The 15,066-nt window shown below is 35.7% G+C and overlaps 1 protein-coding gene across 2 annotated transcripts in view; it reads right to left on the reverse strand.

The window, feature by feature from the left end:
* LOC106883773 (protein broad-minded) overlaps positions 1-15,066 on the reverse strand; it is a 263,530-nt gene that overhangs the window by 131,113 nt on the left and 117,351 nt on the right. For both annotated transcript variants that reach the window (XM_089351129.1, XM_089351130.1), the window contains exons 11-13: positions 12,821-12,877; positions 8,395-8,488; positions 4,100-4,237 (exon numbers count right to left, since the gene is read on the reverse strand). In XM_089351129.1, the coding sequence (XP_089207255.1) occupies positions 4,100-4,237; positions 8,395-8,488; positions 12,821-12,877 (289 nt within the window). The remainder of the gene's footprint in view (positions 1-4,099; positions 4,238-8,394; positions 8,489-12,820; positions 12,878-15,066) is intronic.

A 15,066-nucleotide genomic window follows, 5' to 3' on the forward strand; every position in this document is an offset into this window, starting at 1 on the left:
AATTTCCACTTATTTCTTTTTTATATTTTTCTAAAATTTTCATTGCGTCTTGCAACCTTTTCAATAGTCTTGACTCTGTCCGTTATTCACACTGCATTCCTTTTTGTTTGTTTGTGCGCATGCGTGTGGGTTAGTGTGTGTGCGTGCTTACACATGCATGTAAGTATGTATGTATTATGCATGTGTGTGTATGTATGTATGTGTGCGTATGCATATCTGTATGTATGTGTGTATATTTGTATGTATGTATTCTGCATATAAAAGGGTATGTATCCCACACCAAATTGACAGTGAAATGGTAGCAAAGATCTCCTTAGCTAGAAATAGACTCCAACATATCTTAGACTGATACAATAAATCCACTAAAAAACACAGTGAGGAGGGGACCCACCAACCCAGTTCATCTGTTGACAAAGGTCTACAAAAACTGAAACAGCGAATTTGAAACAGCGAATTAGGAACAGAGAATTAGTGTGCCTCCCTATGGACAAGTCTGGCAGACTGTCAACAGACAGCCCACAGAACTATGTCCAGACCATGCAACAACACATCAGTAGCATGAGAGAAGTTGCATCACAGGAACATGAAAGAGTGGAAAAACTCCTCAATGCACAAATGGGAATGTGGTGCAACATACTCCAACTAATAAAAAGTATGGCACACAATTTCCAAGCATCCAACAATGATGTTCCTACACTATACGGGTTACGCAAAGACCACAAACCCTACATAAACCTTGTAATGGGGCCCCCAACCAGACCAGTTTAAGGAGCGAATATCTCCAGCAACTATAGACTGTCCTACTTTCTCTCATGGTTATTACAACCTCTCATAGAGATATCTCCAGTTGTCTGTGTGAGCATGGAAGATCTCAGTAAAATCAGTACTTGCAACCACTCCAACGACCTCACAGGTTGTGTAGTGGGTAGTATGGATGTGATTTCACTCTACCCATCTATAGACATAGATTTTGCTGTGGCGAAATGCATTCAGGAAATGTGTGAGAGTGAAGTGGAGTTCTGTAAGATCAACACGAGGGAACTGGGTCTCCTCCTCAGACTAAGCTACGACAGTGACTATTTAGATGAACATGACCTCAGTAGATTCTGCTCCACCAGGTCACAAAGGGGAAGACCACCCACCATCACTTCAGGAGTAAAGAAAAGCACCACAGAGCGTTGGAGTGGCTGGACTGCACCAACTCAAAACCCTGAGGACAACAATCAAGTGAAAGAAATGATTGCACATGCAATAGGGGCCAGGGTAAAAACCACCTTGAAGAACCACATAGTAAAGTTTAACAAAAAACTATACATGCAGGATCAAGGTGCAGTCATTGGTGTCGGTGTAGCTGGAGATGTGGCTGGCCTCTTCATGATCTGGTGAGACAGAAAACTTAAGCATATGTTAGCAGAACAGTCCACAACTCTTCTACTCTACAGTAGATATGTAAATGACATTAATATCATAGTAAGGACCAACTCTAATAATGGTAGTGTAGAAACTGAGAGGAATGTAATGGAGAGCATCTAGCAAGTAGCTAATTCCATCCACCAAAGTATCAAGATAACTGCAGATTACCCCACTAAGCACCTCAACAATAGACTTGCCATACTTGATACTGAACTTTGGCTATAAGCTGTGAACAATAGAGTGCAGCTCTTCCACTTCTACTACATGAAACCCATAGCTTCAAAGTATGTTATTCACAAGAACTCTGCTTTGTCACACAACATCAAATAACATACTGATAGCAGACTTAGGATAATGAATGTGTCCCCACTATGCGAACCCTATGAAACAAAAAAAACATATACAGAACTTCATGCACTGCATGCAATTCTCTGGATATGATCAGAAAGATAGGGTTCGAGTATACAGGGGTGCTAGAAGGAAATTAGATAACATTATACGTAATGATACTAGTGGTACCTGCCCTAGATACAGAAACAAAGACTGGAATAGGATACAAAGAACTTGTAACAAAGCAAACAGGACGAACACATGGTATAAAACTGACAAATATCAAAGAGTGATGTTTGTAGAGGCCACAGCCCATGGAAAACTAGCCTGTAGATTTAGAAAAGCTCTGAAGGAGACCAAACTCAACATTAAGATTGTTGAAAAGCCAGGGAACTCCATCAGATCACAACTATGTAGGATGTATCCATTTGAGAATACCATATGCACCAATGATAACTGAATGGTATATAGGTTTAGCCCTGGCTTTAACTGTAGAACTAGAATTGTAGTTTACAACATAAGGTGCATAGAAGGTGCTTGTAAAGACATGAACATGACATACATAGGGCAGACATCTAGGAGCATTGTGGAACAACTAAATGAACATTTGAGACAATATGATGACAAAAAACAGTCCCCATACTCTACCAACATGCCAAGGACCAACATGGAGGCAACCTGGGTCAACTTGATATCCGCATCTTATCCAAGCACCCAAAGGAGCCAACGTTCAGACAAATACAGGAGTACATCCTCATAAATGAAACTTCCCCAATACTAAATAGGAAATATACATAGTAGATATCATACTCCCATACCCACAGTTTACACAGGTAGAGTAGAATAGTTAGTGGGCTGTTATGTAGATAGATGTATGTGTGTGTGTGTGTGTGTCATCATCATCATCATCGTTTAACGTCCGTTTTCCATGCTAGCATGGGTTGGACAATTTGACTGGGGATTGGTGAACCAGATGGCTGCACCAGGCTCCAATCTGATCTGGCAGAGTTTCTACAGCTGGATGCCCTTCCTAACGCCAACCACTCTGAGAGTGTAGTGGGTGCTTTTACGTGCCACCAGCATGAGGGCCAGTCAGGTGGTACTGGCAACGGCCATGCTCAAGTGATATTTTTTATGTGCCACCTGCACAGGAGCCAGTTCAGCGGCACTGGCAACAACCTCGCTCAAATGTTTTTTTTGTGCCACCTGCACATAGCCAGTAAAGTAATGCAGGTATCGATCACGCTCAAATGGTGCTTTTCACGTGCCACAGGCACGGGAACCAGACAGCTGCTCTGGCAATGATCACGCTCGGATGGTGCTGTTAGTGCTCCACTGGAACGGGTGCCAGTCATCGAATTTGGTTCAATTTCGATTTCACTTGCCCCAACAGATCTATGCAAGCAGAGTTTAGTGTCCAATGAAGGAAAGGTTGGCATGGGTGCCGGTCGTCAAGTTTGGTTCGATTTTGATTTTGATTTTTGATTTTGATTTCACTTGCCTCAACAGGTCTTTGCAAGCAGAGTTTTAGGGTCCAATGAAGGAGAGGTATGCATAAGTGGGCTGGCTACACCCCAGGCAAAGGGCACGGGTTATGGTCTCACTTGGCTTGCTGGATCTTCTCACGCACAGTATATTTCCAATAGTCACTCCCTTGGTGAGGCCTAATGTCTTCCTGGGTCTATCTCTACGACAGGTTCCCTCAACTGCTACAGTGTGGTACTGTTTCACACAGCTATCCTCATTGATTCTTGCCATATACACACAGGTATATAAACATATGGATATAAAAGTAAACAGATCAACATACAGACAGATAGGTACATAAGTTATATGAACAGAAAAGCACACATATGATCACATACACAAATGAAGACTGAAACACATGACCATACATACACACACACATTACTTTACACAAGGACACATATGGAGACACATGTCCACACATATGGAGATGCACATCCATACATACAGATGCGGTACATTGTTGCAAAACACACACACTCAGACATGGACACATAAGGAGAAAGAGGTACACACACACATACACAAACACACACACACACACACATACATAAAAACATAAACACGGACACGCAAACACATTAATATGCAGAATACATACATACAAATATATATGTGTATATATATATATATATATATATATATATATATATATATATATATATATATGTATGTATATATATGTATGCATGTATGTATGTACATATTTAAACCCTTGTAATTTACCTTTCACGGTAAAGTAGCAAAAAAGAAAGTAGTCATCAACATAAACAATAGTCATATTTGTGTTGGTAACAGATGGAATTTAAAGATTAAGAACAGAACTTACTGAGCATGTCCAACATATGAACTGGAAACAACTGCCGGCCAGCTTTGAATAAAAGGAGACAGCCAAGAACAGACATTGAATGAACCATTACAGCATATTGTAGTTGGTCAGAAGAGTAATATAGAGATCTTGAGGCGTCTTTAAGAGAAGAGAGTGAAAGAGAGAGGGTGGTTAAAGAAATATTTAGGAAAGAGACTAGAATTATACAAGTTCTAAATGAAATGTTGAAACAAGTCATGTAGAAACAGGAAAAAATGCATATTTAGTGTGATATATGTATTTTTTTTTTGTGAAGGTGCAAGTATGGCTGTGTGGTAAGTAGCTTGCTTACCAGCCACATGGTTCCAAGTTCAGTCCCACTGCGTGGCACCTTGAGCAAGTGTCTTCGACCATAGCCTTTGGCCGACCAAAGCCTTGTGAGTGGATTTGGTAGACAGAAACTGAAAGAAGCCCATCGTATATATATGTATATGTATATATATGTGTGTCTGAGTGTCTGTGTTTGTCCCCCCAACATCGCTTGACAACCGATGCTGGTGTGTTTACGTCCCCGTAACTTAGCGGTTTGGCAAAAGTGACCGGTACAATAAGTACTAGGCTTACAAAGAACAAGTCCAAAGAATAAGATTTGCTCGACTAAAGGTGGTGCTCCAGCATGGCCACAGTCAAATGACTGAAACAAGTAAAAGAGTAAAGAGTAAAAGAGTGTGTGGCCAAATGGTTAGGCTGTTGCACTCACGATCACTAGATCATGGGTTTGATTCCCTAATTGGATGGTGTGTTATGTTCTTGAGCAAAACACTTCATTTCACGTTGCTCCAGTCTTTCAATCAAGGGGAAATGCTGGCCTGTTTGCTTAGCCAGTGGGGTTGCATCATTTGAAGGCTAAAATAATGCAAAAGTGCACTGTGATCAGTGATATGTAACAACATCTGATAACCTGGTTGGTCACATGTTCACATGATATCTATTTTTTATGTATCTCTCACCTGTTTCAGCCATTAAATTGTGATCACGCAGGGGCACTGCCTTGAAGAATTTTAGTTGAGCAAATTGACCCCAGTACTTAGTCTAGCAGTATCTTTTGCTGAACCACTAAGTTACAGGGATGTAAACTCACCAACACCGGTTGTCAAGTGGTGGTAGGGGACAATAAAATATAGACACAAAGACACACACATACATTTATATATATATATATATATATATATATATATATATATATATATATATATATACACATACATATATATAGATGACAGGCTTCTTTCAGCCAAATTTACTTACAAGGCTTTGGTTGGCCTCAGGCTGTATTAGAAGACACTTGCCCTAGGTTAATTATACCTATGATTGTAACAATCAACTCTTTAGTTAAATTGCTGCAAGCCTTCTTCAACAGACATGTCCAAGTGATGTTTACAAGATTACAGCAGTTAAACTGGTAATATTTAGATAACAGGATTATAGATTAACTCATAATTGTTCCCCAGGCAGTACTGTTGATTTACGGCTATGAGGCCTATAGTCAACAGATAGCTGATGTGAATTGATTTGGGAAAGTGCTGTAAACTTTATGATGCTATGTTTGTGGAACAGTGTAACAAGAAGAACATGGACAAGGCAGTTTGCTGTTCAGTTTTGTCCGTATGAACAGAGAATACGTAGAAGCTACAGAAGTTGAGAAGCAAGTAGACCCAGTTGGTGCATAGCAGTCTCTATTATCGGACACAACCTTCCATTTTTAAGATCATAGGTAATGATTTCAGAGAGACTAAGCTGCTATTTCAAGTAAGTTGCAACTTCTCACCAGCATGTTCTATTTATAGGCAAGACTCATGTACATAAGTCCCACTTTAAATGACAAGCAATTAACTTTAGACTTTGCTGGGGTTTTTGGTTGTAAAAATATTTACCCCTATAATTGATGTAATTGTCTGGTTTTCTAAAAACTATCCAAGCTTGACCTCTATTCCTCATCTTAGAATACCAAAACAAATTAAATAACAAACTTTGTAAACTATTTCAAAAGATGAGTAATTATAATTATTTGAGGTTTTCTCATATAGTTTACTCAGAAGTCTTTTTGAAATTTTTAATGAAATTCAGTTTTATGAAAAATGCTGTATATAATATATCAGCAACATAAATAAATAAATATATATTTAATTATATAAATAATAGATGAGTGTATAAATTGGAACTGAACCTAGCCATAAATCAATGCTCAGTTCACATCATCACACTTTTAATAATTATAATTATTTCAATTTTAAAAAGTTTTATGTATTTCATTGAACCAATTTTTTACTATCAAATATCATATTTTCTTAACAAGAAGATTTAATCATAGTTTCTACTTGTTGTACATGATGCAAAACAGTATTTTTTTGGTTCTATTTCTTTTTCTTTTCTGCTTTCTGTCTATTTGATTAATGACAAAATTCAGATCGTATCTTGCTGTCATGTTTGATAAAGAATACGTTGGCAAGAAATAAATTAAATATCTCAACAATATTCTGGAGACTACTTTGAAGAGTTACATTAAGCACGCAGAAATTAAATACACTTACAAACGGTTTCATTAAATAAGAATATCTACAAAAGATATGTAGACTAATGGTATTAGTTAAATTGGAGAGGAATATTCAGATGATGATGACGATGTTGTTGTTGTTGTTACATTTATAATGTGCAGACATTTCTCTATTTACCAATCAAAGAGTGATATCAAAGAACTGCTCAGTGGCCACAAATTATGAAGAACATGTAACCTTAAATTACATTTTGAATATAATATTCGAATTAAATTTCTTCTTGAAATCCTAAATCATCAAAAATTTTTTCTTAACTACTGATATGGCAGACTATATCTTGGGTCTATATATATGTATTCTATCAATTTTTCTGGAGAATGTTACTAATTGATACAGGGTAAAAACTGATGTTGCTGACACAAGATAAAACTGAAGTTGGTAACTGTACAAAATAAAATTGAAGTTGCTGACACAAAATAAACTGAAGTTGCTAATTGACATAGGGTAAAACTGAAGTTGCTAACTGATACAGGATAAAACCAATGTAGTATCTGGAAGTGATTAAATGAGATCACTCAAGCAAGGGAATGAAGTGTCTGTATTTTTGTAGTTACCATCTGGTTTTATAATCATTTGGAGATGAAACTCACTGATGCTTCAATATTGAAAAATGCACCAAAATTCTTACTTAAAGTCTTTAAAAATAGCATCAGCATCTCTATAAATATTTATAATCCTGAAGTGGTTTGCTCCTTTGTCCTTCTGATATGAAAATGGTATGCTGACAAATCCACTTAATAAGCCTCAATAGATTAAAGACTGCAGCTATTGAAATAAAGTAAAGTCATGTATGTACTTTATGAAACTATTTGTACAAATATCTAAAACAACAGAGAAGGCAATCGGAAAATAGATTTGCCATTGGCGAATTCCATGTTGACACTTTAGCATTTAAACTGGCCACAAGTGTTCTATTTATTTTATGTTCAAACTGGCCAAATCTAGCCTCTGAAACAATGTCATTCTAACCATAAATAATCACATCACTGAAATCTCAAAGCTATGAGACAATGCAAGATTAGTTCAAATCTGTGTGAACGAATGAGTATTGCATTTGACAGAACAATCTGAATGTTAAAGGGTTAAGGGAAGATTTGCAAAAATGCAACTCTTCCATAATGTTGGGGATATCTGTATTCTATCAGCAAGTTCCATGAATTGACTAGAATGCTGAAAATAAGCAGAAACAGTACAATTGCTATATAAGAAGTAAACTGTGTATGTTTAGGTAGTGAAATTAAGCAATATGTAAGTGTCTCATTCTGGGAGAGAACTATGGTCTAAGAAAAGAATGAGGAATATTTTATTTTCCTTTTAGTTGTTTCATAGATCAGTGTACATTTGTGTCTGTTCATTAAAAGTGATTTTAGCCTCTCTTGTAATAAGGATATTAATTCCTTCAAGATGGAGTATTTGTTTATAATAAGTGATTTTTGACAAAATTTATCATTATATTAACACAAATATATCAACAAAATATATTTACAAAAATTAATACAAATATATCAACAGAATATATTTACAAAAATTAATACAAATATATCAACAAAATATATTTACAAAAATTAACACAAATATATCAACAAAATATATTTACAAAAATTAACACAAATATATTTACCCAAATTACATATTAATACAAACTATATTACATAAACATAAATATATTAGCACAAATTATATTAACATAAATATACTAACCTGACAGAAATGTGTGACGATGGTGCTGAGTTAATGTCTTCTGGTTTTGCTTGGTTTCAATAAAGTTTAACACATATCTTACTGAATTTTCAACCTAATATTTAAAAAAAAAAAGAGGGTGTAGAAACCATAATAAAAATTAAATAAATTAGCATATATTAATAAAGGCATTTTATCTTTCATCTTTTACTTGTTTCACTCAATGGATTGTTGCCATGCAATTATCAGTGCAGGAGCTAACTCCTGAAATGCTTCAAAATGTGTTTCACAATGCTAAGGAGAGATTTGAAGTATGCAGAGATACAGACATGTCAAAAATTTTCAATAAAACTTTGACATAAGATTTTAAAATCTATTTATTTTGGTAATAAACATAAAATTCTGTCAGTTTTTTTTAAGATTTGCTCAATTTCATTGAAACAGATAGATAATTCTGGAACACCCTGTATGGTGTGGCGTTGTTAGTTGTTGCATTGCTCGAGTAAATATTAAAATCAAAGGTCTTCTTGCCGTAAACATCCAATCTTTTTGCTAAGCATATTGTATCAAGGAGTATATTATCCAAAATATATCTCTCCTTTATAGGCGTGGCTGTGTGGTTGAGAAGCTTGCTTTCCAACCATGTCGCCTTGGGTTCAGTCCCACTGTGTGGCACATTGGACAATTGTCTTTCATTATAGTTTCATGCTGACCAATGCCTTGTGTATTATATAATTGCCATTACTGTATTGATATGTAAAATAACACATACAACTCACTTATTATTGTCATATAATAAACAAACAGAAGTTTGTGTATGAAGTTGATTTTTTTTCTATTTCAATTATTACATGTTTCTTTCTTATAAAATATACACATACAGGAGAAGTAAATCTATACATATAATAAGACTTCGAATGTGGCTCCCGAGAAAGAGTAAAAGTAGTTACCTGATCAACAACGGGTGTTAATGCTAGTATATACATACATATATGTATATATATATATATATATATATATATATATATATATATATATATATATATATATATATACATACATACACTACACAGTATCTCACAGAATTATGTACACTCCTAAAAAATTTCAGTAAAATTGCTATTACTCTGATAATATTGAAGGAAATCAAATGAAATTTATATGAATAAAATATATTATTCATGCAAACATTATACAAATTTGAAACTCAAGAGAATAAACATTTTCAAATATATGATTGAAATATTAGTTTTCAAACGATACAAAAACATGTACACCCTAAAGGATTATTTGCTGTATTCAATATTTGGTGTGATTGCCTTTGCTTTCAATGATTGCATTAAGTCTCCTGGGCATAGAGTCAACTAAATTTCCATATATAACCAATGAAATTGACTGCCAATCATCCTGAAAGATGTCTTTCAACTGTGTTACATTGTGGGTTTTTTCTCCTCAACCTTCCTTTGCAAAACAATCCACAGATGTTCTACTGGGTTTAAATCAGGTGACATCATAAGCCAAGGCAATACCTTTACCTTTTTATCTGATAAAAACTTAGTCGTCATCTTTGAAGTGTATTTAGGGTCATTATCATGTTGGAACTGTCTCCTAGTTTCTTGATGCTTTTCAACATTGTTTTCTGCAATATGTCACAATAAATCCTTGAATCCATTGTTTTCTCAATAAATGTGAGTTCTTCCACACCAGCCACACTCATGCATCCCCAAAGCATAACACTTCCACTGTTGTGTTTCACAGTAGGCATGGTGCATTTGTCACTGTTATCTTCACCTGGTCATCACCATACTTGTTTAATACAATCTGACCCAAACAAGTTGATTTTAGTCTCATTAGGAAAAAGCAAACTCCTTCCCCTTACTCACATAGGTTTCAACCAAAGAAAGCCGACTTGATTTATGCCTGGTAGTGAAGAGAGGCTTCCTACAAGGAATGCAGCCATGAAGACCACATTGGTTCAAACTTCCGTGAACTGTTTGGGTGGATACACTCTTTCCACTAACAAAAGACACTTCTTCAGCCAAAGATGAAGTGGTACATTGTTCGATGTGGTGAATATCACATGCAGTTAAAATAGAAGGACGATCTGGATGATCTTTATTGCATAGCCATCCAGTAGCTTTGTACTTCTGAATTACTTTGGCAACTGTGTTTATGCTAATATGTATTCGTTTGCTAATTAACTTGTATCCTAAACCATTTTTGTGTGAATTAAAAGTAATTTTCTTCAAGTCTTCAGACAATCCTTTTTCCTTTGGTGCCACTTTAATCACAATGAAGAAGATTTTCACCATGGTACACAAATCAGAATTAGTACAGATGCAATAACAAAGACCAGTGCAAAAAATGCCAGGAGAAATAAATTATTAGAATCGAAATTATTAGTAATATCTGAATGTAGTAAAAAAAGTGGATAAAATATTGAATATAGCAAATTTCCTTTAGGGTGCACATATTTTTGTATCATTTGAAAATGAATATATTGTTCATAGCTTTGAAAATGTTTATTGTTTTGTGTTCCAATTTTGTGTGATGTTTGCATGTATAATATATGTTATTCAGTATAAATTTTGTTTGATTTCCTTCAATATTATCAGAGTAATGGCAATTTTACTGAAATATTTTAGGGGTGTACATGCTTCTGTGAGATACTCTGTGTGTGTGTGTGTGTGTATGTGTGTGTGTGTGTGTGTGTGTGTATATATATATATATGATTCGCAGTCAAGGCGCAGAAATGGCATATGGTATTAGGAAGGGCAGCCTTTCTGGCACTTGTGCCCGTGACATGTGTAAGGATTTTCGAGCGAGATCATTGCCAGTTCCTCCTGGACTGGCTCTTGTGCGGGTGGCACATAAGATACACCATTTTGAGCGTGGCCATTGCCAGTACCGCCTGACTGGCCTTCGTGCGGGTGACACGTAAAAGCACCCACTACACTCTCTGAGTGGTTGGCGTTAGGAAGGGCATCCAGCTGTAGAAACTCTGCCAAATCAGATTGGAGCCTGGTGTAGCCATCTGGTTTCATCAGTCCTCAGTCAAATCGTCCAACCCATGCTAGCATGGAAAGCGGACGTTAAACGATGATGATGATAATGATGATCCAACCTTAAGGAACCGTGCTAAAACAATTGAAGCTGAGTGCTGCTCTCCAGCTTGTCAGCATGGAAAATGGACATTAAATGATGATGATGACTATATATATATATATATATATATGAGGGGCTTCTTTCAGTTTCCATCTACCAAATCCATTCATAAGGCTTTGGCCAGCCCGAGGTTATAGTAGAAGACACTTGGCCAAGGTGCCAAACAGTGAGGCTGAACCCGGAACCATGTGGTTGGGAACCAAGCTTCTTACTACACAGCCACGCCTGTGCCTATATATATATATATATATATATATATATATATATATATATTTTTTTTTTTTTTTTTTTTTATTAATATTTAGCAGAAGTAACAGAGTGAGTCAAGGCCCAAGTCACTCTGTTACATGTGCTAAGTATTAATAAGAATATACATAAACTAATATTTTGAGTCTTTTTTCCTATTTACATCAACATACCTATATATATACATATATGAGTGTGTGTGTGTGTCTGTGTGTACAAGTATCACTGTATACACAGATATATAAAATCACTTTAACATTCACATCAAAACCTTAAAGTGACAACTCGACTGTGAATGAGGGTGGACGGAGTGATTTGACTTTGTGGAGCAATTGACATCATAGTTTTCCCAAGCAAGTCTTTCTCTTTAGCATCCAGCATTAAGTTAACAACTGGTTTGCATTTTTCTTTTAAAAACAAAGCTTTTACAGCTCAGTTTACCATTGTCTTTAACATTGTTGTTGACATAGCACTTAAAATTTGTATATTGTCAAAAAGAGGTAAACGCTATCTAAGCCCTGTTGGCATCTTAGTGCCAGAACTTGGCTTCAGTTTGACATTAAGTGGAGAAGAAATAACTCCACCCTTGTCTGATAAGATGTCAGTTTATTACAAGTAACATCCTTATATGATGTGGTTTCTATTTCTGACAGCTAGGAAATATAGAATAAAATACAGAATAAAAGGTTTCACTCAGAAACCAAGCAAAATATATCCATCGGAATTTATACCTTATCTACTAATCTAGCTTATGATCACTTTATGTTATGTATTCAGTACTACATTTGTTATACAATTAATCCACTTCTTGATTTCATTATTACATTATGTTATATATTTAATAGTACATTTGTTGTAAACCTTATCCACTAATCCAGTACTACAGTTGTTATAAACCTAATCCACTTATCTAGTTTATGATTATATCATGTTATGTATCTTGTACTACAATTGTTACCAACCTAATCCCCATCAAATGATTACAAACAAGTATCAAATATTGTTTACAAAAAATGAAAAACTAAAAATATTTACCAAGTATTGGTAAGTTTTTAAGAGTTTCAACAAAGTAGCCCGACTGCAAACACCATGCTGAAAAGTAAAACAAGAAAAGCAATACATAAATTTCATTTGCTTTTCAGGCAGAATAAAATCAAAATTGTGAATTATTTCATTGTTGAAATCAAAAAGCTGCTAGAAATAGACTCACAAGAATGGGATTGCTTTAACTAGTAAAGACCTCTGTATCACTCTACACTATCTTTTCTCTTTTACTTGTGTCAGTCATTAGATTGTGGCCATGCTGCAGCACTGCTTTGAAGAATTTTAGCAAAACAAATTACCTACAGTACTTATTATTTTCTGTAAAGTCTGGTACTTATCCTATCAGTCTCTTTTGCCGAATTGCTAAGTTATGGGGATGTAAGCACATTAATACCTTTTGTCAAGTGGTGGTGGTGGTGGTGGGGTACAAGCATAGACACAAAGACAGACACACACACACACATATACATGACCAATCCACTTACAAGGCTTTGGTTGGCCTGATGCTATAGTAGAAGACATGTGCCCAAGGTACCATGCAGTGGGACTGAACCTGGGACCATGTGGTTGGGAAGAATGTCAGGGTATTTGGTTTTTGTTTGTTGACAATAAGAGCATAAGGAGCCATCAAGAGAGGACTTATACCAGATTGTGAAGTGGGTACTAACATAAGTAATGGAATAATCCAAGAAACTTTAATCAATTCAAATTAGATCTGAAGTGAGAAGAGCAACTTATTAGCTTAAAGATTAATTCTGGTGAAGAAATACAAGGGAGACAACCCTGGAACTGAAATTATAAGTATTGGGTCATCCCATAAATAATGCAGTTTTTCAATTGCATGAACTAAAAGTTGAAGGGGGACAGGATAAACTACCTGCATCAACTTGCTATAAAAGCAGGTAGTAATTTTACCTTGTCCTTATTCTTAGTGCAAGTTTTGAAGAGTGCAGTTCACTTTTAACAGTTATTTTTTCAAAGCTATAATGGAAGTGACAAAGGAGCATATTCAGCATATTTTGCATTATGAATTCAATAAAAGCAACAACACAATGGAAAGTGCAAGGAATATTAATGCAGTATATGGGGATTGGACAATAAGCATAAGCCAATGTCAACGGTGGTTCTAGAAATTCTAAGCCAGGAACTACAGCCTAGAAGAAGAGCCATGTCCTGGAAGATCTGTAGAGCTTGACAAGGATGTCCTGCAAACCCTAGTGGAACTAGCGGAGAAGCTTGACTTTGGTCATTCAACCATTCATCGACACCTGCATGCCATCAGAAAAGTCACTTTCTGAGTCTAATCACACACAGAGAGTGAATGTGTGCTCTCCTTTGCTGTCACATCTCACGAATGACCCTTTTTTAGAGTGAATAGTGACTGGTGATGAGAAATAGGTTCTCTGTAAGAATGTCAAGTGCAGAAGACAGTGGGTAGGGAAAGGAGAAACACTGGCACCCCAGGCTAAAGATAACAACATCCACATAAGGTGTTGTTATCTGTTTGGTGGGATATGAAAGGTTTAGTCCACTTTGAACTTTTAAATCAAAACCAAACAATAACAAAGGAGATCTATGGTGAGCCACTTGAGCGGTGAGTCAGTGCTAGAATAGTGAGTCAACATTAGAAAAAAAACAACCATCTTTGGTTTCAAGACAAAAGGTGTTCTTCCATCAGGATAATGCAAGGCCACATACAGTGAGGATGACATTCCAAAGGCTGGAGCAGTTTGAATGGGAAATAATGCCCCACCCACCATATTTGCCAGACATTACCCCAGCTGATTTATTCAGCAGTCTTCAAAATCATTTGGACAGAAAAAATATGAATTCTGCAGACAAAGTCAGAACAGTACTGGAGGAGTATTTTTGATCATGGACAAATAAATTTTGGAAGTCTACCAGACAGATGGAAGAGCATTGTAGAAAATGAAGGAAAGTATATTTTAGATTAAAAAAGAACTTTGTTATCTTAATTTTGAGAAATAAAAGAAGTATAAAAAAACTGCATTGTTTATGGGATGACCCAATAATTAAAAACAGAGATTAGTGGGGAGTGATTATAAGTGTAGGGAATAAATGACATCTCCAAACATATTGCAGTTATATCAAACTCCATCAGTGAAATATAAACTGCTACTGCAGATCTTAGAATGACTGGAGATAATATAGGATTTTGGCAAAAGAACACTGAGTAGCAAGATAATGTAAGAGTATAATTGGAGTTAAAATAACCA

Source organism: Octopus bimaculoides, chromosome 4 (genome assembly GCF_046866305.1).
Source record: "Octopus bimaculoides isolate indiv1 chromosome 4, ASM4686630v1, whole genome shotgun sequence".
Lineage (NCBI taxonomy): Eukaryota > Metazoa > Mollusca > Cephalopoda > Octopoda > Octopodidae > Octopus > Octopus bimaculoides.